This window comes from Lytechinus pictus, chromosome 5 (genome assembly GCF_037042905.1).
Source record: "Lytechinus pictus isolate F3 Inbred chromosome 5, Lp3.0, whole genome shotgun sequence".
Taxonomy (NCBI): domain Eukaryota; kingdom Metazoa; phylum Echinodermata; class Echinoidea; order Temnopleuroida; family Toxopneustidae; genus Lytechinus; species Lytechinus pictus.
The window spans coordinates 34,165,483-34,190,034 of NC_087249.1; the positions used below are offsets into that span (position 1 = coordinate 34,165,483).

At 35.9% G+C, this 24,552-nt stretch overlaps 1 protein-coding gene and 1 long non-coding RNA gene across 2 annotated transcripts; both read right to left on the bottom strand.

Moving 5' to 3' along the window:
* Positions 1-1,310: 1,310 nt before the first annotated feature.
* Positions 1,311-11,173, bottom strand: LOC129262050 (cyclin-I-like). Its single transcript, XM_054900085.2, has 5 exons — positions 11,069-11,173; positions 9,829-9,903; positions 6,698-6,838; positions 6,033-6,263; positions 1,311-5,522 (listed from the first exon to the last, which is right to left on the bottom strand). The coding sequence occupies exons 1-5, from the start codon at positions 11,171-11,173 to the stop codon at positions 5,133-5,135; spliced, it is 942 nt and encodes a 313-aa protein (XP_054756060.2). The 3' UTR covers positions 1,311-5,132.
* Positions 11,174-18,235: 7,062 nt separating this feature from the next.
* Positions 18,236-24,092, bottom strand: LOC129260257 (uncharacterized). Its single transcript, XR_008584507.2, has 4 exons — positions 23,886-24,092; positions 22,701-22,866; positions 20,222-21,762; positions 18,236-19,646 (listed from the first exon to the last, which is right to left on the bottom strand). It is a non-coding gene; the product is annotated as an uncharacterized LOC129260257 (long non-coding RNA).
* Positions 24,093-24,552: the final 460 nt, after the last annotated feature.

The following is a 24,552-nucleotide window of genomic DNA, read 5'->3' on the forward strand; positions in this document are numbered from 1 at the left end:
TTTTGGGGGGGGGGGGCAGCCGATAGGGGTGGGCACGTACCCTCCCGTGCCCCCCCCCTTAGTTACGCCACTGTCGCAGGATGGTCCGATTTTCCTATCAGCTATATACCGAACCCGGCCAAACCCACTGGCGTATAGATGGGGCTTGATGAACACCCCCCCCCGACAGCTAAAGTTCAACGATGACCCCCCCCCCCCCAAGAAAAAACAAATTAATAAATAAGTAAATAAAGGAAATATACAAAACAGGATGAAATATCATATCATTTTCTGAATATTGTTTCACAATCTATCACAAATTTCGATATTTTAATTTTCAAAAGGTCAAAACTTTCGCTGGTTCACGAGTTTTTAGCAACTTTGCCCCCTTTTATTTGACCTTATTCATGCAGTTCTGCCTCTCTAAACCTTCTTATTCTTCTTCTTTTTTTTTGGGGGGGGGCTCTTACTACCACTGATTTTGCAATTAGAATAATTGTGAATTTTTCTCCCGGTTTTCTCCGGTAATTGTTTGTTTTTATGCAACAAGTAATGGTCGTAATTATGAAGACACATCTTTGTGTGTGTGATAATCAGACTGGTGTTCATGAAGGATCGATGGCATTGAAGGATTGTCCACGACAGTAATTTCACCGAATATGCACCTCATTGACGTTTCTGTTGCAGCGAATGGCCCGGTGTCGAGTGCATTGCCGTGTTTGTTTCGTTTACAAACTGTCAGTGAAGAGGAAAGGAGCCGCTGGACAAAAGAGGCAAACATTGAATAACTAGAAAGGGCGATGAGTCCCTTATCAGTGGAGAGATCAGTGGATGAGCATTTGCCTTGAGAAGAACTGACGCTGCCCCCATGCACCTCATAGCCTATGGCTCCCCTCTTTCCTTTGCTTTCATACTTTTTATCAGTTCAGACTTTCCATTTTTTTTTTTGATATTTATTTTATTCTATTTATTTATAATTTTTTGAGGGAAGGGGCTTCAAATATGGACAAAGTAATACAATTCTCATTGTGCTAATCTTCATTGTCCATATACCCTTTCCATCTCCTCACTTTCTTTCATTTTCTCTGTCTCCCCTCTATCATTCTTTCTTCATCACTTGCTCTTTCCCTCACTTGCTCCCTATATCCACAATCAACCTCTTTTCATCCTCTCCCCCCCCCCTCTTTCTCACTCAATTGCTCTCTCCCCCTACCCCCTCTCTATCCTCTTTTCCTTATACACATGTTTTTGTTCTCCCTTTTTTTCATTTCGTTTTGATGTGAACTTAGTATGAACACAAACTAACATTATGAGCAAGAACGAACATAATATATTTTTCATACAACACAATTTGAGGCATTTAATAATCAGAATATTCTGCCATAAAAAAATCCTCTTCTGAATGAAATATCGCTGGTGTAAGTTTGAAATAGATATACAGAGAAAGATAAGTTTACAACAAAAAGCATTTGAAATCATTATTCAATGAATAGGAGTATAGAATAAATATCTGTTTTCATATGGATCATCAATTGTTTAAGTTGATGTTCAATGCATGCAGTGAATGTCATTTCATTTTGGTCTCCTTTATATGACGGCATAAAAATGCAGTCTTCACTCCAAGATTTGTTTTCAATCAAGCTTTACAGGATATTTCAGTTCCTGTACCTGTTCTCTTTATCTTCTGTATGGATCCTACACCATTCTATATTTAATAACTTGCGGCATGGTACCTCATTTCCAAACGAAAATCAACAATACCTTCACAAGACAAAATAATGTCAGTTTAAGAAAACAAAAACAAATATCATGTAGAGAGTTGAAATATTCATTCAACATTACAACTTGAGTGCTTTCAGGTACACTTTGAATAAAATTCTGTCATAAGAGCATGGAAGTTTCTTCCTAACTCTATAAGAATAATAGATATTTATCTGTATTGGATACACCTTTGAATAACAGGAGGCATATATCTTGGTCTGTACCATGTGTGTGTGCACAATTATTGGAACTTGTTTGACAATTGACATATCACACAGTAGTCACAAATTAAAATAATACCAAATAGCAGCCCAGAAGAACACCAGTACAATAAAATGTATCTGTTCATGTGTGTCGATTTTTTTTAAACAAACAAATGTCGACTAATTCTAAAACAATTAGTTACTCAGTACTACATCTAAATCAATAAACAGATATATCCAACAAAATCTCTTTACAATAATTTTGTTAAGCCTACCGCACGAACAGTTTGAATACACTGAGCCTATTTATTTTGTAAATAAATAATTAAATCAACTGATATATAATATATTTAACAAAAGGTATCTTGAGTTGAAACTTAAAACACAGGGCATTGGCAAATCATGATTTACCTAATTATCCCTCTTTATGAAATAAAATGCTCTAAAAAATTACCATGTCACTAGAGGACAGATTTATGAATTTCTGTGCTTTAAGAAAACCAAGATAAAGATATAAATAAAAGAAATATCCACGCATATTACACTTGTCATCATTGGTCAACTATTTTCATCTGCCTTGTATCTTATGCATTATAAAGGCAGCCAGCCTGACTGAAAATGCATTATTTTCTTTACTATAATAAAATTAAGAAAAGCACTTCTTTTTTCTAATCCCCATTAATCAAAAGAAGTAAATAATAAAACTACCATTTTAAAATATCAATTGTGAAAATATGGGCAGAAGAGAAACAAAAACCCATGACAGGCATTAGTCCTGGTGGTATTTGAAAATCTTGACTCACAAAAGTCACAATATAAAAATATATAATATCTATTGCAATAAAACACAACAAAGACATAACCAAACTTATCTTAAAGGGAAAGCCCCAGCCACAGCGTTTTGACACCAGAGTACTCCGATTGAACTCTTACGCTTCATAATCTGGGAATACTGATGACATTCAAGAAATACATGTACAGACATCCGCTGCTTATTTTCCCTGATAACAAAATGAGCAGTGTCTGAAATATGGGCAAATATTTCTGCCTATACATAGAGTGTATAACCGACAACGAAAGACCTTTATGACCATCTTTGAAAATGAGATCAATCACCATACCTCTCCTTCATTCCCTTTTGAACTTAGCGGTTAAAAATCTTGACAATCTCAATGGCAGGTCTTAATCCCTGACCATATTACAGATTAACTTTATTTCCTTTTTGCACCCATATAATATGCTCTACTAAATTATACAAAACTATATACATATAAGCTAAATTAAACATCATAATGGCAAGGAAATATCAAGACTTTTTTTGCATACTTTTTACAAACTATAATTTTTAGTATTTTTTTCAATGTTTGGCGTTAACTTGGTGGAAAATAGGAAGTAGTCTTCTTCCAGTCCTTTCTTGATTGTACAGAAATCATGTACATAGTACATCTTCATAGCCATACACACAATAAATAACATTTTAAGATTTTTTTCCTTTTCTTGTTTTTACATTTATACATCATACATAAAATGCCTATACAAAGATACTTTCACCCTTCATATTATCTGTACAGATAGATTATAAAAATGGCAACCTACATGTTAAGAATGTCTAGATCATAATAGAATTTTAAGCAGCACCACAAACAAGATACACATTTAGAAATCAATAGCACATGAATTACATAACAAAAAGTGCAAGTTGGACACAAGAAATCAAAGACAAAATCAAGACCAAAGTGCTTGAGCATAAATTTAGCCGTGACAAAAATGTAGCAATAAAAACACTGGTACAATGTGTACATAGCAACAGACATCTAAAGCATATTATCTCTTTGTGCATGCATGAGTGCAATATCCCTGATAAGTATAAAACTGGCTTGATCTTGAATTCCACTCGTACATTCTTATTCTTCACTATAGACAAGTCACTATATCTACAGACTTTTCCTCTTTTAAATCTTTTGTTGAAAAAGTGTCATACATAGTTACAGCAAGGTAGGTTATCCTCATATGCAATGAATTTGAATGACATACACAGAGAACAAGTAATTCACCCATCTACATGCCAGAAGTGGTTGGTCAGGTTTTCTGATACTACATGTGAAAAGCTAGCTATTTGAAAGCTCAGACTCAATTTGCACAAATATATCGATGTCCAAATGAAGGTTGATTCATATCCATTATACACAGAATCTTTAGAGATTACAAGTAAGCCACTTTAGGGAGATATGAGGAAAATACTGTCTGTGAGATATTACAAGTATTATCTTGGAATACAAACGGTATCGGTACGACACATATACACTCAAACTGCAAACACGCAGTGAGAAATATAAAGTTGGCACATAGCTCTCGCCCCTTTGGAGGCTATTTCAGCCCAATATTGACAATAAATTATGATTTGCAACATCTAATCACATACCAGTCTATTGATATGTGTTAGGTGATGTAATACAGTTGACGGTATCAAGGTTGAGTAATTTTAGAGAATTCAAAATGATCAAAAATTCATCAAAACTCAAATCAAGAAGGTAAAAAATTGCAACTCTGATGATGATAGAGACGTAGGTGAAGATTGCCAGCTTGCATCATCGAGAAATGACAGGCATAAGATCAATTTGGTTTGAGACTGGGCTCTGAGCAACCATGGAAAAGTGAGGTTAATTGTTCATAATTTATATAATTTTTAACAAACAAGAATAAACCAGGCTATAGAAAGGTTATGCAGCAGTAATATCTTATACTTTGATCTGCAGCCATGTTGTAGAGCAAATTCCCTCCACTATCACAGCATTCAATCCTTCCATTGTTTCTTAACAATTCAAAGAAATATTCATCTTATAATAATCTGTTAAAATATATACATCAAACCTAAATCAGTACACTGCTAATATGCAAAAGCTAGGTAAACAAGGTCTAGGCACTCTTCTTACAAAGGAAGTCTACAACAAACGTAGGCTTTACATCAAGAGTAAAGAACACATATACATTTTTTTTTCTCAATATATTAGTTTACTTTTTACATACATCAAAAACAATATATCTACACAATGTTTCATTTGATTTTTGGTTACATAACATTTCATACATGCCATGATAAACAAGACCTACAAAAGAAACATATCTTCTGGGCTGACATTTCACATGTAAAACGAAGGTGAAGCTATGGCTTTGCAATAGGTGAAACCCTTAAGTGACTGGAATGGAAGTCAGAGGGGGGTGGGACGACGGGAGACTCTCGTCCCCGTCCTGGCGCACCTCCTTCCCACAGGATCCAGGGGGTGTCACAGTGGCCTTGCCCCCCTGGGTGGAGATGGCTGCAGGGACAGGACATGTCGGCAAGGTCATGTCAGACTCCTTGTCGATGAGCCGCTTCACGTTGCCGTACACATTCTCATGGATCTCGCTTTTCTTGCGCTTGGCCTTGTTGGGGGTTGCTTTCTGGGAGTTGTCCACTGGGGCTGAGACGGGGTTAGGGGGAGATATAGGGCGTGTGCTGGGCATGCGATGGGAAGCCGAGTGTCCGAAGAGTGTGAAGGTTATCAGCTCTCGGCTACGAATCAACCATTGGTTATCAACCTGTGCGATATAAAGGAACGAAGATGAAACAGACATTATTCGCATGATGAACACCGATGAGCAGAAAAACAAAATCTCAAATGGTAAAAACACTAAGTCAGTAAATACCTTATTTGATTTTCAGGAAGTGTTTAAATGCAAAACAATAACCTGCCTAACCCTAAAATCTTGAAGACCTTGCAATCCGCCCTATGCACACATGAATGAACTTCTGATTGTTCAATTGTCTAGAATTTCGGTAAATTAAGGATTTATCCAGTGAAATAGATCATTGCATGCATAGTAAATACATTTCATAACACTGTCTGCATTTGAAGGTCACACAATGACAAAAAAGCAAGGTATAGAGAATGCAAGCTATTCTTGGTAACATTTAAATCCTATCACCAAAGCTTTATCAACCTGTCCAAATGGTATTTAAGTCAATGAGATAACACTAATTCTTACAAAATTTCTACCATATTTCCATCCCTAACCCGGGTTGAAAACGGACAAATGCCCAGTACTCACCCCAACCATGCGCTGCAGCACTATAGTAAGGGGCAACCAGTCCTCTGCTAACACCTCCAATTCCAAGCTCAACATGGCCAGAGCCAGGGTGGAGCCCCGGCAAGCGGCCAGCTGATGGTTGGTCATGCACTGGCTCAGCCGGCCAGTAAGCATGGAGAGGTGACGAGATGGGGTCATATGGTGCAGGTCTTCCAGTAGGGTTGGGCGTTGGGTCATCAACAAAGCATGGAACTACAAAGAAAATGCATAGAAAAATATATCAGAGAGAAATCAATGACTTAGCTAATCTAATAAAAGACATTGTCGGAGCTTCTCTTGAAACTATTAGTCTATTCATGAATAAGAACTAATTTTGATGAACTTGATGGACTAATCATGTTATCCGACTATGAGACGATCAGACTTACACACTTAAACATATCTCAATCTCTTTTTGTCTAGAGTGCTTCTTGGAATTCATTCAAAGTTAATTATTCACTTCTCTAATGTAGTATATTGGTACTTTTTCAATAGAAACATGTACCTACATGTTTGCCTTTACGCAAACACAGTAACCATGCCATGTTATAAATCCATCCAGGACACCGTGGATACTGCACGTAACACACGCAATAAACCATCAATCGGCCTTTCTTTGTTCTATGGGAAAGTTGAAATAAACTTACAATCTGTAGGAAGTCCAAGCCATTGACGAAGTTCAGCTCCCACTTGAGTTTGTCGAGCACGACGCGTTCCATGCGAAGCACTTCACTCACAGTACAGCCACACTGACTGTCACGTACAAAGTCCTGAGTTGCAGGGACCATCTAATAGTGTGGGAAAAAAAAATCAATATTGATATTATAGAACACATGTTTACCCTAAAAGGACTGGGCTATTTGAGATGTATTGAGGATTGAGGGAAGGAGGGGGGGGGGGGGGCGTGATGGCCCCCTTCTGCTCTCGGCCGCCGTTCGCGCGATTGCGTCAAAATTTGGCACGCACATTCTTTACCACATAAACTACAAGCCAGAATAAAAGATTTCTGAAAATATTTCTTATATTTATTAAATTTGGTCCTAAAAGTTGCGCCAGACTTCAAAGAAAAGTCAATAAATTTTGCTCTCTATCTTTTTGCATTTTAGAAATATCACGCAAAGCATTGGGGAGTCATCATGCCCCCCCCCCCCCGAGTCCTTTTAGGGTTAACCCAACAGCAAATAAAATCATTTAAATAGGATTGACTCAGAGGTAGCCATGTCTCTACAATCAATAGAATTATTGAAAGACTGTTTTTTTTACCTGCAGAGTGCAGACCTTAAATTTCAGTATTTTTAGGGCAAGTCTACTTTAAAGCGACCTTTAATTGACAAATCATGGGGAAATCAAGGCTAATCTCGAACAGAGAAGGGATTCAGTCTTTCACTCGCCGGGCGCATGCCTGGGGGTGTTATGTAATAGACGCCGACATGTCTGGGAGGTCAATAGGAGAGCAATTACATGTAGTTAGTAGACCAACCAACCAGAAGTAAACTGCGTGTTTTCACTTTTGAAACATGTAACTTCACAGAGGTTATTTATTTTGGTTTAGCAATCAAGAGACATGCTATGAGTCTAGGATTGGGATTGTTGGAAACTGGAACTGTGATGATCCGAAGTAAATAACCATCAAGAGTTCGGTCAAATTCGTGCTGTACAAACTTTTATCGCATTAGTCCGACGGGCGCTCATGACGGACAGATTATATTATGCAAGTCAATTGGCCTTTTGCAAATTTCGTATTGAATCAATTTCCCCATGATTTGTCAGAGGCTGGGCCCTTTAAATTCTAATTAATTTTTCAAACATAATTTATATTACAGCACAAAGGGGAAAGATAGCTCATAGCCATTCAGGCTAATCAATAGGAAATGAGTTAATCTCTTGTGTGATTTATAGAATAAACAAGTGGAATGCCTCTGGCCGTCTCACCTGCATCACGCGATTCAATATAGCAGCAGTGCTGATTTTGAAAACTACTATAACTCGCACAAGATGTTCAGTGATACTTGGTTACTCTTATTTCCACGTTTTATGAACTAGACCAATACACTTATAGAGATATGATGGCAATTCAACAAATACCCCCAACGTGGCCAAAGTTCTTTGACCTTACATGACCTTTGACCTTGATCATGTGACCTGAAACTCGCACAGGATGTTCAGTGATACTTGATTACTATTATGTCCAAGTTTTATGAACTAGACCAACACACTTTCAAATTTATGGCTGTAATTCAACAAATACCCCAATTTGGCCAAAGTTCATTGACCCTAAATGACCTTTGACCTTGATCATGTGACCTGAAACTTGCACAGGATGTTCAGTAATACTTGATTACTATTATGTCCAAGTTTCATGAATCAGATCCATAAACTTTCAAAGTTATGATGGTAATTCAACAGATACCCCCAATTCGGCCAAAGTTCATTGACCCTAAATGACCTTTGACCTTGGTCATGTGATGTGAAACTCATGCAGGATGTTCAGTGATACTTGATTAACCTTATGTATAAGTTTCATGAACTAGGTCCATATATTTTCTAAGTTATGATGACATTTCAAAAACTTAACCTTAGGTTAAGATTTTGATGTTGATTCCCCCAACATGGTCTAAGTTCATTGACCCTAAATGACCTTTGACCTTGGTCATGTGACATGAAACTCAGGCAGGATGTTCAGTAATACTTGATTAACCTTATGGCCAAGTTTCATGAACTAGGTCCATATACTTTCTAAGTTATGCTGTAATTTCAAAAACTTAACCTCAGGTTAAGATTTGGTGTTGACGCCGCCGCCGCCGCCGTCGGAAAAGCGGCGCCTATAGTCTCACTCTGCTATGCAGGTGAGACAAAAACCCATGACATTTGACCTTAATAGTGCAATAAAGGTTGATTTAAGCCCTTTACCACAACATGCTGAAAAGAAAAGATGAGTTTGTTCCTAAAAAATCAAACACATGTATATCACAACACAGATCTTATCATATTAGAAGGTTGGCACTATTTCATAACATCAGGTTTGTCCTCCTGGTATCATGTATATGTTTATTCATCTGTTTTAAGCTTGACAGTTGATATTGAGTTCACCTTCCTATTTATCAAAAGTACTGATATGGTTTGAAACAATGTTGGCTCAAGGCCATATTATGGTTTTTGTTATCTAAAGGAATCAGACTCTTGTCAAACTGGTTCAGAATTTGTCTGATATGTACACCCTGTAATGACATGGGGGGTGTGAAAAAAGTGCAATGCATCTAATCACAGCTGTATTAGATTTTTTTATCAGTTGTTTGTTCTACATTTTTTACATCCCATGAAAATACCATTGAAAATGAAAAGTGGTGTTTAGTGCAGTTATATGTAGAAAATTCTGGGAATTTTGCAACTTTACAGTGACGTCACTATCCATTGCACTTACCGTACACATCATGCTATGAAACTAGAACTTTCCTATAAACTTCCTAGAAATCCTACATTACGTGTAACTTGAAACTTATATTTCCTTTCAATCAAATTCCCATCTTTTCCCCTAGCTTCATTATACATCATGAATCTTAAATGAAAAAATATAACCACACAAGTTACAAATATTAGCACCTCAATTACATACATGTAAATAAAATCAGAATATGCTATCGTACCAAATTTTAATTGTTTTCCTTCCTTACGAAATAATGGTATTTTTCATCAATCTTCTTTCAGCTCAAATACCAATTCCAGATACATGTAAATGAATAGGCATATACATGTAAGATGGACTCTGATTTAAATTTACCTCATCTTCCTCTTTCATCTTAGCTGCCAAGAAGAAACATGTGATGGTGATACAGCGCAGGTACTTGGGCCTTGCCTGTAGCGGAAATACAAAGAAATAAACATGATACTTCAAATTACCAGTATCGGGTAGTACATTTATGAATAATGTACAAATTCAGAGCATGAACCTAGAGTCCTAGACATGAAAATTTGAAAAATATACCGGTACATGTATTCAAATATGCAATTATGAATAACCATCAGAGTTGTGGTGTAAGATTCACATACCAGAAGAGTATCACATTAATTATCAGACTATCACAAAGATGACATTATATTCCATTTACATGTACACATTGTAATGTTTGCAAGTGAAAATCATAAGACATATGTGTTTTTACTGTCTGATATGGTAAATATAAGATTTTACATGTATAACCAAATTTTTAAGATAACTGTTTGAAGGGCACTTAAAATAAAATAATTAAATGTTACAGAAAGAGAGTGCTACATGTACAACTCAAATTTTCATTAAGAACCAATAGATATCAAATTCCACATCCACTACACCAGATGATGTACTTCGATAGGCCTATAATTCATTTGATTGAACCTTAACCAAAGCTATAGTTATTCAAGAGAGCAGACACTTTCAACCAGCCCTGTTAAAGAAATGTACATGCAAGTACAACTGTCATATGCACAGCACATGACGTCAGTAGGGATTGCAGGGTCAAATTTGCAAATAACAATGTTATCTCCAATAATCTCTTGAGTTGACCTTTATTAGATCTTATATCTATCTATAGGTGGTTTCAAACCGCCTTGATCATAAGAATCCCTGTTAAATTACGATAACTTTTTAGGCTAAAAAATACCCATTAATTATTCCTGCATTCACACCGCCCCGAAACATACCCTTCGGGATAAATTCCTGAAGGAGCATGCGCAGTATGGTCTGGTAGACTGATAAGCAGGCAAGGCACGAGATTCAAAACCACTAGCTCAGCAGCCACCCACGGCGCCCGCGCCAAACTACACGTTGGGCCAAAAGTTCCTGTAAATTGCTTTCACATTGCCAAAATACCTGCGACCTTGGAAAAATCCCCGCGAAAGTTCTCGTAATTTTGCCAAGTACCTACTATTTAGTGGGTATTTTCTTTCGAGGATATTACGCGTACTTTGCTTTCACGTTGCCAATATTACCTGGTATTTTCTGATCATGTAAATTTCCCGATCAGAAAATACCTGGAACTGACGAACTTCGAGGCGGTCTGAAACCACCTTATGCCTATGGCTATCTCAGAGATGTACACAGCATTTCTTGGCTTGAGATCATCGGCAAATTGACAGTGACCTTGCATCCACAGTCAAATTAGTCAATTGTCTTCGTACAGAACCCCCCCCCCCCTCTGCCCAGAACCACAACAAACAAATCAAAACAGACAAAATTAAGAAGTTAATTAAGAACTCCTGAACACCTGTAAAAAAAAAAATGGAAGTCATGTAAATTGAATAAAAGACAGAAATGAAATTAGATATCAAAGGCATTATAGGCCTAGGGTATGAGGGAGTGAAGAGAATGGGAAGGGGAGAGAGAGAGGGGGGGGGAAGGGGAGAGAGAGAGGGGGGGGGAAGGGGAGAGAGAGAGGGGGGGGGGAATGTTGGGAAAAGGAGTGGAACAAATACGAGAAATAGGAAGGGATGATAGAATTGATTATGTCTATTAAAAAGGCAAGTTTAATATGACTAGGCCTAATAGTTTAATTTGCTTAAAACTTTGTGTCTCAGTGATTTGTTTCCAATACATGTTGGGGGCTACATGTTACACATGATATTTCACGTCATCTAATGACAAGTAAACAAGAGTGATTTAATCAAAAGGGTCACATGACCAAACAGCTGTAGTTCCCCCATCTTCTTCCCCCTTCAAATCTGTCGGATGTGATTAGAATCAAAAGCTCACCCTATACCCTGCTTATAATTTTAGCCCCTGCTTCTCATTTTTCTAATGAGAAGAGGAAGTCTGTTAATCTCTAAACTCTAAATACAGACTTACAGTGAGTAGACTGATCATATTCATCAAAACCTTGAATCCTCTCTCTACATGGCAATCATCTCCGTAAGGGTTAATTAGATTAGTCTGACACAGTTTTGAAATCCATCAGATGAATAAATTTGAATCACTAAAAATATGCTGATCTGATATGAGAGGGGATGGTAATTCAATAGATTATATTCTGTGAAACATAGTGTCCATTAGATCAAAATACCGGTAACCATAATGGGAAATTTCGCACATTTAAGTGCATGGTAGAATAGAAGTTTATATTTAGGCCTATACCGCTGATATGAAGCTAGCAAAATACATTTATAAAAATGTCATCGTTCCCACATTGCATAAACAAAACATAATACCCCAGATAAAATGAAAAATATGACCAAAAAAAGAAGACTGAAATGAAAGAAAAGGCCCTAAATAAAAATAAACATTTTAGTATTAAAAAAAAAAAAATAATAGAACAAATGAATAAACATGATAAATAAAAAGTAGACCATTTAAATTCAAATGATCGGACTACAAGTAAATGTACATACTTGTACGCCTATAGCCAATCAATCATTCCTAGGGCTCAGTATTTACTTGTGAGCCTTTCAGTTTCATGAAACACCTTTATTTAGTTCAGATAAACTGTGTCACCTTGATAGGAATGACTACAATGAGAGTTGGTCTGACTGAATGAACCTCAGTCTGAATGACACCTCCATTCTACTGTAGAAATACTGGTAGCAACAATACACTGCATTCACGTATGAATACAATACATCAAGACGCAACAGATTTATGCTGTGCATGTGACACTTGCATGATCATCATATCCATGGACATGTATAATACCAGGGTGTTATTCAACGTTTTCCCATGTGTGACTGGCCTAGGAAACTGTTCAAACATTCTGGAATACCCAACTATTTGACAGACCAGAGTTCACATTCCAATAAAAAAAATCAACCTTTTAGCCTGCTTACATTGCTAACAGGAGTCTGCGAAAACAGTGAAATATTATCCTTTTTTTGTACATAACATTTCACATAAATAATTTTCAATGACTTACAAGTACATGTACAGTACACCAATGGTACAATGGTTACAATTTCTAGTTGTAAGAACGATTATACAATAATAATGCCTTAACCCAGGGTAGCCACTTCAGTTTCTAATAGGCCTAGTTATTGGGATAGGGAATAATATTGTTGATTTATTGAGCAGGACCTACTGCCGAAAAATAATATCGAGAGGGGTACATGTATGAAAGAAGGGAAGAACAAAAGAAAATGACAAAAAATTTCTAGGAATAAAGAAAAGCAGCAGTAGTTATTTCTTGACACAATAATGATATAATCATGATAAATTTCATTTAGAACATTATCTAACAATTTTTTTTATTTCTTATATATTTTTCTAAAAACAAAAAATAGCCAGAATTTTAGGAACAATATAGCCTAAGGTTTATGAACATGTACTTGAAAACAAACCTCAAACTTCTCGAAGTTGATTACAGAAATTTATTTTGTCCATAAATTTGAAATACCGTGTAACCAAATTTTTTTATCTCAAATTTATAACTCCAAGGGTTCTCTTTGCTGCCATATGAGAGAAAGAAATCTGCACTGAATAGGGAATGAAAACAAGTTTCTGAATAATGGTGTTATCCAACTTTCTATGGATTTACTATGTGTGGGGTACTTACGTAAATTGCACATTACATGTATTGATAATTGATAGGCCCTTCATTTGGGTACAGTACTACAGGCCTACATATGTACATTTCATTCTCCTCTCATTGCAATTGCAGGACCATCAAATGCACCTGGTTATCATGTGCAATCATTTAATTGCATTGGATAGGAGCATGTGCACACCATTAACCTCTTTTATAGAGACCTACATGTAATTGGTAATTACATACATGAAGCCTACATATTTCTGGGTTGATGTTTTATTTTTGAAGATCTTTAGTGAATAATGGCTTATGTTATTGTACATGGTTAACATGTTTACCGTAGGCCTTCAATATACATATATAAGTATAAATTCTCATTATTTTTTGGTTTGCAAATGTACATGTATACATGTAGCTCAGCTAATTATTCAAAATATCAAGATATTTGAATAATTGCATGATATTATTCATTTATTATTTATGTAGGCCTACAAGTAAATTTATGTACATGTAAGAAAGAGGAACAGTGCAGGGGGAGGGGCAAGCAAAGGCGATCGCACACACTGCACTGCATAGGACACTGAACACGCATACAAGGTATAGCTCCATGATAAAACATTCTAGTGCAAATGGTAACTTGAGCTAAAGCCCCCATCACACTTATTCGGAATCAGCAGGAATCAAGCAGAAGCTGGAAAGAAAAAATATTCAAAAAATCTAGAAATTTTTTTGGAGGAACTTATGAATTCACCAAACTGGAGTTGAAATTCAGTAAATTGACCAGGTGTATCATCATACACTAGTCAAAATGAACCGCAATGGAGTCAGATTGATAATTCGTGCTACGTTCTTGGACATTCTAGGGGCATTCTAAAAATCCTGACTGCATTCTGAGTGCATTTGAAATATTTTTGTCATTTCTTTTGGCCGTCCCGAAGGTTTTGGTCATGTTCAAAACATTCCAGGGATATTTTCGAACGGTGTTCGAAGTAGATTTAAATGACCAACTGGTGGTCAAACAATAGTCCTTTCATTCAGGCCAATTCTGCTTGATTCGGAATAAGTGTGATGGGGCTTAACAGGTGAGTCAGGTCAGGCCATCAGGGTCAACAAACTATTCTCCTCAAGTGACAAGTCAAATACATGTACAATTATGTGGTCTTGGTAAAAACATGATCATGCTTGTCTACATGTGGTCATTTTCAAACATAAGTGGACATGGGGGTGAAAATTAAAACTTGCTAGAAATCAGTAGGCTTCAATGGTTTTTTAAACTAGACATCTCAAAGAATGTTTTTCCATTTCAGTTACATAAAATTATTCATTGTGTCTTGAAATACAGTGAATTTAGTGCAAGGGAAATTTAATGTTACAAAATGCTGATTTTTGCATTAACATTCACATATTGCCTATCACAATATTAAATTTGTATTAGAAGCATATTTGTTGGCAAGATACAAGCTCTGTATTGTAGCTAACTCCTAAATAACAAAAAAAAATTATCTGAAGTGTTTTTCTGAAAAAAGTAGATCTTGAAAGTTTTCAAAACTGGTTGTCGTGTCACTCACGTTTTAAAGACAAAAAGTTTTCTAGAGCTGTGTATTCTGAAAATTAATTTATCCCAGTACAGGAGCAAATACAGTTTTCCCATACCTTATTGTATATAAAGTAACTTGGTCCAATGTGTTAAGGCTAAGCTAAAATTAACTGTTAAAGTTGTGTCGTGTCACTCACAATGTCGTGTCACTCACGAAATGTTGTGTCACTCACGGTCTCATATTGTGTATAAAAAAGGACATCAAATAATTTTTAAAGCATTTTACGAGATAAATTCAGGGATGGAGTCAAAATGTTGTTCCTGACATCATTTAAGCCTATGTAAGGCTAATATTTTTTTCTGTTTTCCCAACTTCACCCCTATCAATGAAAATATAGAATTTGACGTTGAGTTCATCTATTTTCTTTCCACTCCATGGTTTCCTCAGTTTCAAAAATCCTGACAACTTTCCATTCGTGTGAAGACTCAGATCCTAATTCATATTTTAATGATGTACTGAGATAAAAGAATATAATAACATAATCAACACAAAATTATGAATATATCAAGAGAAAAACCACTATACATAGTAATGAACATATTTACAGTGCATAAAGATTTGGTGATGGTTCAAGTTAGTCAGGTATGACTTGAACATTCTCTGTCTCCATTTACAGAAATGAGCAGAACGTTCACCGATGTTTTTAGGAATGTTATTTCTTTGTCTTACTAATTAAGAAAGGTTTAAAGCTAGCAAGGTCAGGGATCTTATTTTGAAATTTGCAGAAATAGATAAAATATTCTAATGGTAGAAAAGTGTATGAAGAGATCTCCGTGAACACCAAACATTCTTTCAAAATCAGAAAAAACTCTTTCCCTTCTGATTAATTAAAACTAACCTTTTTTGCCACAAAGCTTGTATTCGAGGACATGAAATAAACAATTTTTTTGCAAGAACATCTCAGGTGAGAATATACTGAGATTTAAAAGAGCATTTTGGATATTGCTTGAAGTAGCTACATGCCTGGTTCAAAATCATTCTTTGTTCGGCCACGGGCCACCATTCATACCACTAGTGATGAACTAGGGTCTGCACAGCAAACTACCGTGAGCGGGCTGATGTGGGTTCAGAGCTTTTATTTGCATTACACACAACAAATTGATAGAGTAAATTATGTATATGTAGGTCCAAACAAGTCCCAACCAAGACCGAATTTGCATTTGAGCAACTTTGGTGAGTTGCCGTGTTTTCATGTAGATCAATTATTCTTGGGGGGGTACCCTGGTTAAAACTGAGCTGGACCTCGTGGGGAAAAAGCTATGCCATATGGAGGTATAGGGGGAGTGTTTGATGGTTGGGGATGCTGAATTGAATTTCAGTGTAACATCCAAAGGCTCATCAAAGGAAAGGCTAATGACTTGTACAATGTAGTTGTAGGTAATACAAACAGACTGTGCTTTGGCTTTTTGCAAGAATCAGGTACTGACTATGCGTCTTTCACCTCGTGGCTTTCCATGTATTACCCGTGGTTTGGTTTATTATCAAATATGATAATTAGCAATGAAAAGCAGCTTGCAAGATTCCTGCTGAAAATCATAGCTCTGAATTTTGGTACAGTGCCTTTAGAGGGGTCCACATACAAGCAGTGTTCAGGAGAAAACCAATGCTTGATGAGTTAAACTTGATCCCTATTGAAGTTTCTCAAGGATTTGCTAATAGTCCATCTGAAGTGTGCAGCCAAGTAACTGTGGTTTGGTACAGTGTACAAAAAAAGACATTGAAGCTGCCAAGTCCTATTTGGACAATGCCTAGAATATTTAAGGAGGATAATATTGTAATCCAATATTTCAAGAAAAAGGAGTCATACATGACGTCATTGGCTACCAGACCATGCCAGATGATGCGAGTGACTATTGAGAATACCTTTCTTACAAGGAAAAATTATTCCATCAGTGGTGGATGCTGAATTGTAAACCCATAAACTTTCATATACAGATAGGGAGAAAGAGTTAGTTTTGAATGAAATCAGGCCACAAAAAGAATGTTTGAGTTGATGTCAATGCCAAGACCACATAACACCTCCTTCAAGTGCCTCCTCCCCCAAAGAGGAGAGTGGTAGAAGCCCAAGTGTGACAATAATGTGGTATGGTATAGGGAATGTGAGTTGATGGGCAAATATGACCATAAACCAAGAATAAATCATAAGGATGACACATTATCAACTTTAAAGAAGGCAGTTGTTATGTAATTAAGCTTGTTTTTTGGTTGATGGGATTTCACTCTTGTACATCATGCCAAAAATACTTTCGTTGTTGAGATAAATGTTGTATTTTGCACTCGTCGTGTCACTCACGTTTTGGATGTCGTGTCACTCACGGTATATAGGAGGGCACCATTTTCCATAGAGAAGGTTTGATTGATTCTGACTATATGTGCTAGATAGGTACACTATTTACGTACATGTATGGGTACTCACAGAACTCCTGGACAGCTACTTGGGCACGAATCCAATCATAAGTGATGATGGTCAGAAACCCATGTCCGAAATTTGTCGTGTCACTCACGCATCATTTTTCAATCATATCTACTAAACAAATTGTAGAATTCAAATCAAACTGGTAGTGGCCCATGCCAGTCCTACATTGTATATAATATAGTAGTCATGATTGATTCATAACCTTTAAGTTTAAAGATATGAGCCCTTAACCCTCTCCGATTGTCGTGTCACTCACATTTGAAAATGACCATGTGGATTGTCTGTTTCAAGTACTGTGTGTATATTTATTTCAAATATTTCATCCATGTTACATCATTTGCAGATTTTGCAATGTGTGCAGATAGGATCGAAGATCTGTGGTCAAAAATCCTAAACACACAAACTTGCATTCTGTGGCTTGTGACTCAAATATAAAGGGAAGGAAAATTCCATGACACATTTGGACAGTTACATGTATGTGGTAAACAATCTGATTGAATACCCTGATAGCATTATGAACAAAGTTCACAAACAAACACACTTTGCTATGCACATTCTTTGTTAATCTTATCTAAATATCCTTACCTTTAATCACAAGATTTTATAAATAACTGTCATGTCATGTCAGTTTTCAGTATTACATGTACATGTACATGTAGCTGATACTGTTCAATATGTTTTTTTTTTAAATATAAATCTAGAATATCACTAAGTTGACCTACACATGTACATGCATGTTGCAACATTTGAGAGAAATAAAGCTTTTGCAATTATGGCAGAGTTTAGCTTACTGATTTTGCATGATTGCATCAGAGTTGTATGTAGGCCTACATGTATGTGCAGGCCAGCACAAGTACTCATTCTTAAAGATTACAGTCCTGACAGTCTTGCAATTTAAGAATGAGATTTCTGTTTACATTAAATATACATGTACTTCATGTTCTCACTTTCCAGTGACTTCTAATAATACCCCCCCCCCCCCTCTTTTTTTTCAATTCTAACTAAGAGTCAACTGCCAAACTTATTACTTGATTTAAGAAAAGTATAAGTCTCAGATCCAGAACTTCCATTATCCATTTCATAATTAAAGAAACAACTATTTTCTGAGGTAATTCAACACATGATCTACATCATACAATGTACCTGTCTATCATATTCATCGTATCATTTTGGTCTAAATCATCGACCATAAAGAAAGTTGTCGGCTATTTTCTGAGGTAATTCAACACATGATCTACATCATACAATGTACATGTTGATCATATTCATCGTAGTAGTTAATTCATTTTGGTCTAAATCATCGACCATAAAGAAAGTTGACGGCTATTAAAATGCAACAAAAAATCTTATGTGTTTCATGCACAGATGTTGGATATACATGTAAGAATAGTTTCCGATTTTTAATTAAGAATGGATTTCCATTTCCCAAACACAAAATCAAAATAAATCTATTTCACACCCAGCACTGTAAATGCACTTTTGAGTGACTACAGTTTATCACCTATACATGTAGATTACGAGTCAGTTTTTGTTTTTTTCTTGAATTATGTTCCGTATTGAAGAGTTTAATAAATGTAGGACTCCAAATGAAAAAAATAAAAAAAACAAGCAAGAAATCCAGTGAGTGGAATAAAGGACTAATGAACAACAAAATGTAACATAGAATTGTTCATCATAATCAGTATAAATTGAACCCCAAAATGAAATGTCCCAGTTCGGAAGACCATATACATGTAGTGAGGAATCTTGAATAGAAAAGATATTGGATACAGTTGATACACTCACTTGCTGCCTTGTTGGCTTCTTTTTGAACCCCACCCTGATATGGTTCACTGCATTTTAGGACTGGAGTCAATACAATGCAAGTTCAATCCCTTTGCGCTTTCCATTCTTGTGTACTACAAGTAGCCTAATGTACACGTATGTATGTATGATCAATGAGAAAGTCAACTGACAACTGGGGACTACTAAAGCCAAGATAATGTGAACACTGCACTTTTGTAAATAGACTTCTAATAAAGTGTTAAAAGTAGCAATTAACTTTGTTTTCATTATTACACTGTGCCTGTGGACTCAATCCTTAAAGGAAACCAAAACCCTAGAAGAGAAGCAATCTTATTGGAAAATAAGAGGATCAATTTAAAACAAGTTTCATCAAAATCGGTTATGAAATAGGCAAGTTATGGATGTTTAAAAAGTCTTGTTGTACTTTCTATTGGGATCCTCAAATTGGCAAACATGCTTCAAAATGGCTGATTTTGTGGACAACCCTCCATTTGTTTTGCACACAAATTTTCAGATTTCCCCCTTTATTTTACACATTTCACATTATCTCCTCCTGACCTTGACATATGTGGTGTGAATTATATTTTCCCATGACAGATGTTATGCTCAGAATGAGGCAATATGCAATTTGAAAGATAATGGGGAAGATCTGAAAAATTGTGTACAAAACAAATGGAGAGTTGTCCACAAAATCCGCCATTTTGAAGCATGTTTGCCAATTTGAGGATCCCCATAGAAAGTACAACAAGACTTTTTAAACGTCCATAACTCGCTTATTTCACAACCGATTTTGATGAAACTTGTTTTAAATTGTTCCTCTCATTTTACTCTTTCCTACAAGATTGCTTCTCTTCTTGGGTTTTGGTTTCCTTTTATAAGACATGAAACAAGTTCTGAATCATCTACAGACTATAGTACAATGTACATGTATGTGTTTTAGTTTCTACATTATGTACATGTATGTATACATGAATTTACTTTTTTTTACATGAACAGATAAAATATGTCTGACTTTCTATCTTTTGTATGGAAAATACATTTTGTTTATTTATGATCAACATATAAACATCATTTTTTTCTCAAAGCCCTGGGAAATGATGCAAAACCAAAATCATATTGAATTGTCCATGGAGATATACACATGTAGGACTACTGAAGTAGTATACATGTAATTACCCTGCACTTTGCACACAAAGGTATTTAATGCCATGTACAGTTACTGTACAATAAATACATTGTACACAGCATCTCCATATTTTTATAGCAAGCAAAATACAGACACGTACAGTATGTATAGTGTACAAGCAGTGTCTCTATTGACAGTTGCCCCTACATCTTACGCATATCATTCCCCTCTGCTGGGGGGACATTTGATGATGATTGTTATCACAGTGATGACTGCCCCAGATATCTGAGTCACATCCATCTAATTTAAGAAACCTGTTGTCAGTGATAGTGACCTGGGTGAAGGCCTATTTAGGGGGAAACCCACTGACTTACATGACTAAAAGAAACCTGAGGCTAAATCAGGCAACTCGTCAATTACCACAACTTTCCCAATAGAATTGGACAGGGTCAATAAGCCTATTCTCATCCACAGTCATACCTAATTCAGCATTACATGTACAGTATATAAAACAAATTATGTATAACTTAAGCCTACTGCAATTGGGAAATGAAAGCGATACTTGATATGGGGTCATTTATTGAAGGTGAGCATTTTCAAAGTAGCTCACCTCAGTAGACATGACGTACAAAAAATATAAAATAGCTTTACATGAAACCTGATTGAATGGATGGTGAAATCATTATTGAATTTCGAGTAATTTCATCATCCAGACCACCAGTCTATTAAAAGCAAGCATCCTTCAAAACAAATCATAAGATTAATTACCTAATTTATTGGCAAGTACTTTGTGATGTATGTGTGTAATATTTGTCCTATAAATCCTCTATGAATACTAATGCCTGAAATCATATTGGCCTAGTTTGCCAAGTATCCTCTCACAAGTTCTGAATGCATGCCAAATAATTCTGCTCATAATCCTAAGAGGGATGTCAACATTGTTCATTAAAAACATGAACACTTGAAACTGATGTCTTACATGTATGGCATGGAGCCATTAAACCCTTTAAAATATATTATATGAATCATTATGCATGCTTTATCAATCAAATTAAATCAAAACATTTAAGAAGCAATTTCATGTTTTCTTCATTAATAAAAGGCTTAACAGCAATGTAGACAGATTTTATGGTTTTCTTCAAAATAAATTTTGAGAGATTTTATTTACCTTCACAGCCATAAGGAACTGATCAAGCAGGGTAACACTCAGCATGTATGTCTCGGGACAGAAGCGGAACTTGATGTTCAACTCCAGCAACCACTGCACCATTTCATCTCGCTGACTGGGCCCTATCTCAGCCTCCTAAAAAAAATATATATATCATAATTATCATATCAGTAAAACAAAATGATTTGGAATTTATCAGGAATTTAAGGCTTCCAGCTAAATAAAATTTCAGGTACTCGACATGCATACTCATACTGCCATCAGCCTACATGTACATGGAGGACTGGATCATAATACTGTACACGTATGAATATGATCAATCAATTATACTAACAAAGTACAATACTGATTGCCGATCACAATAATTACATGTGGTATTCACCTTCTTTCATTTGGATTTGGGTGAAATTCACTGGTATAAGACATTACTTTCACTGTGAAATAACAAAAGTATGAGGGCACCATGCAAACCCCACCCAAAATTAATGCAAACAAGAGACAAGGCAGGACTAGTTTTAGAATCACTCAGATGTTACCTGTATATTGTTATCTCACTCTGTGAACCCATTATCACTGCCTGCGTGCACAAATAAGAGTGCTCATTGAGCAAACAGGGCAAACAGCTGACTAAAGTAAACAAAGTTACTTACATGTAATGTTGACCCCATTGTCTGACCCTCCCAATTCCCAAACTTTGGGGGAGGAGGTGGAAGACATAATTTGAATAAATTTCAGTGACAAAGGTTTTCTGTATTTCTTCTTGGTGCAATTTCAAATAAAACTTTTAAAACAAAGAAATATCATGTCATACATGTAGATGCTTTGTCACCAATAATTATTAAAGACCCATTTGTATGAACATTTCTTAATCCCAGGAAACACAATTAACTTATAATAATAATAATAATAGCTGGATTTAAAAAGCGCTTTTTGCCTGAGGATACAAAGCGCTTCATCAAATTTCAAGTTACACAGTAGTACAGACTAGTACATCACATGCGAATAATTTTCCACTTTGATTAAATGCTCAAGGATTAGATCAAATTTAATTTAAGTTCAAGTTTCTGACTTACAATATCCTGAGGGTCCTTGATGAGTAGAGGTTTCCATGACTGGCGTTCCTTGTTGATGGCGCTACACAGACGACTGTTTAGCTCCTTCAACTGGATACGATTAATTGGAGAAATGTCCAACATGATGACGCCAGTCTACTTTTAAACACTCAGCTATCAAGGGCACCTGAATAAAAATGGGACAGAAGGAAAACCAACTTGTAATACAAAATCTTCAATGGTGGATCTTCTTATAGTTTAAGTATTTCACAAATAAAAAGTCAGTGGCATGTAAGCTGGTGCAATTATCAGGTCAATTCTGAAATCATTCGCAATAAGCCAAAGTCTTCAGAAAGGAAGTTCCATCTACATGTATCAATGTTACAACTGGAAAGTTTTTAAAAAATTCAACCCTAATTTTAGAAACATGTTTGTCGGGACCAGAACAAGAAGTGAGAATAATCTTATTTAAAACAAAGTGCTAAGGACAAAAACATGTTTAATGATGATAATTAAACTAACCTTCAACTTCAAGTGAAGAAAGCTATAAAAAAATGACAGAAAATCTGCATTTAACAATTTATCAAGACAAAGTTCTAGACTAGAGGTCAAGATCTTTATACCAATTACCATGACTGTAACTGTACCGGTAGTGTTAGATTTAGAACTTGGATCTAAACCTAATTTTTTATAACTTGGTCAATTTACAAAAAAAAAGTAAAAATGTAGAATAGACTGAGAAGATGTCTAGATAATCAAGCTGGTGCCCCCTCCTGATCCTGTTCCGCCTGATCAGGATAATAAAACCTGATGTGACGAGGAAAGATGAAACAAAGAAAACAAAACAAAGATTCCATTGACGTCTGTTGAATTTTAAACTAAAGTCTAAAGTCAAGACAAGTTAGATTTCTAGAGAACTGAGATGTCAAAATTTACAAGAATGCAAAAAAAAATACCTTCATTAAATTCTAGTCACCAAATATAATCATCCATTTCGAGATCATCAAGCACAATTTAGCCTAAAGTTTGATCCTTTCTACTTGCGATCAGCCGTTTGTTTTGAACACTGTCTTCGTTGATTGATTGTCCGTTAGGCGTTACTGCAGAAACCGCCCAACATATTACAAAGCCAGTGGGCCGGGCTGAAGCCTACATCTACCGGCTTTACACTCACAGAGAATATTTTGAACAGAATCAGTGACTTACCTTCTCCCAAAAACAGCGGCACAAGCGATGCCTAAACGAACCACCCTGATCCATAAGCGTCCGTGAAGACTCTGAAGGCCAATTTAGTTCATGGTTACCTCCATTTTTATTATTTTACAGAATATTGGGTATAAAAAGAAGAAAATAAAATTTTACCCCGCACAAAAAAATTAGTGACGATAGCTTCGTACGGGATCGCTTGTTTACGGAATCGACGGGTCGAAAATTGACATTGTTTACTGACCGCATAACTTGCCCTTGTAAGTCGAACTGTTCCGCATTTCCAAATACGTATTTGTTTAATGCGGAATTTTATCAAATATTTTGTTCAAAATATAATGAAATAATATATATGCTACATAATATTGGGTGTTTTCGATTAACCACAATTTTTCTAAACATCTCTTTTTATTGTATTGGGATTATATTCTACTACTCTGTTAGCGTATGATTACCAATCAGCTGATTGGTTGTGTTGCGGCTAACATTTCAGTAATCGTCACGTCATTCTCAAACCCGGAAATCCTTGTCTGTTTATAACGGTATATTCCTTTATTATAACATAAATCTATTAATTCTAACTACATATTTTACGTTGAAAGGTTCATTATGTTAAATCCCTTCTTAATGAATACTTTGTGAAGATTCACTACACGTAAATGACAAG

What these genes read in the sequence shown, in the direction of transcription:
- LOC129262050 (XM_054900085.2), bottom strand. Translation starts at nt 11,173, where the DNA reads ATGCAAGGTCACTGTCAATTTGCCGATGATCTCAAGCCAAGAAATGCT. An exon ending in TTCAGACCGCCTCGAAGTTC is followed by an intron (nt 9,904 to 11,068) that starts GTCAGTTCCAGG and finishes TTTCCGCTACAG; the next exon opens with GCAAGGCCCAAGTACCTGCG. An exon ending in TGCTGCAGCGCATGGTTGGG is followed by an intron (nt 5,523 to 6,032) that starts GTGAGTACTGGG and finishes TATATCGCACAG; the next exon opens with GTTGATAACCAATGGTTGAT.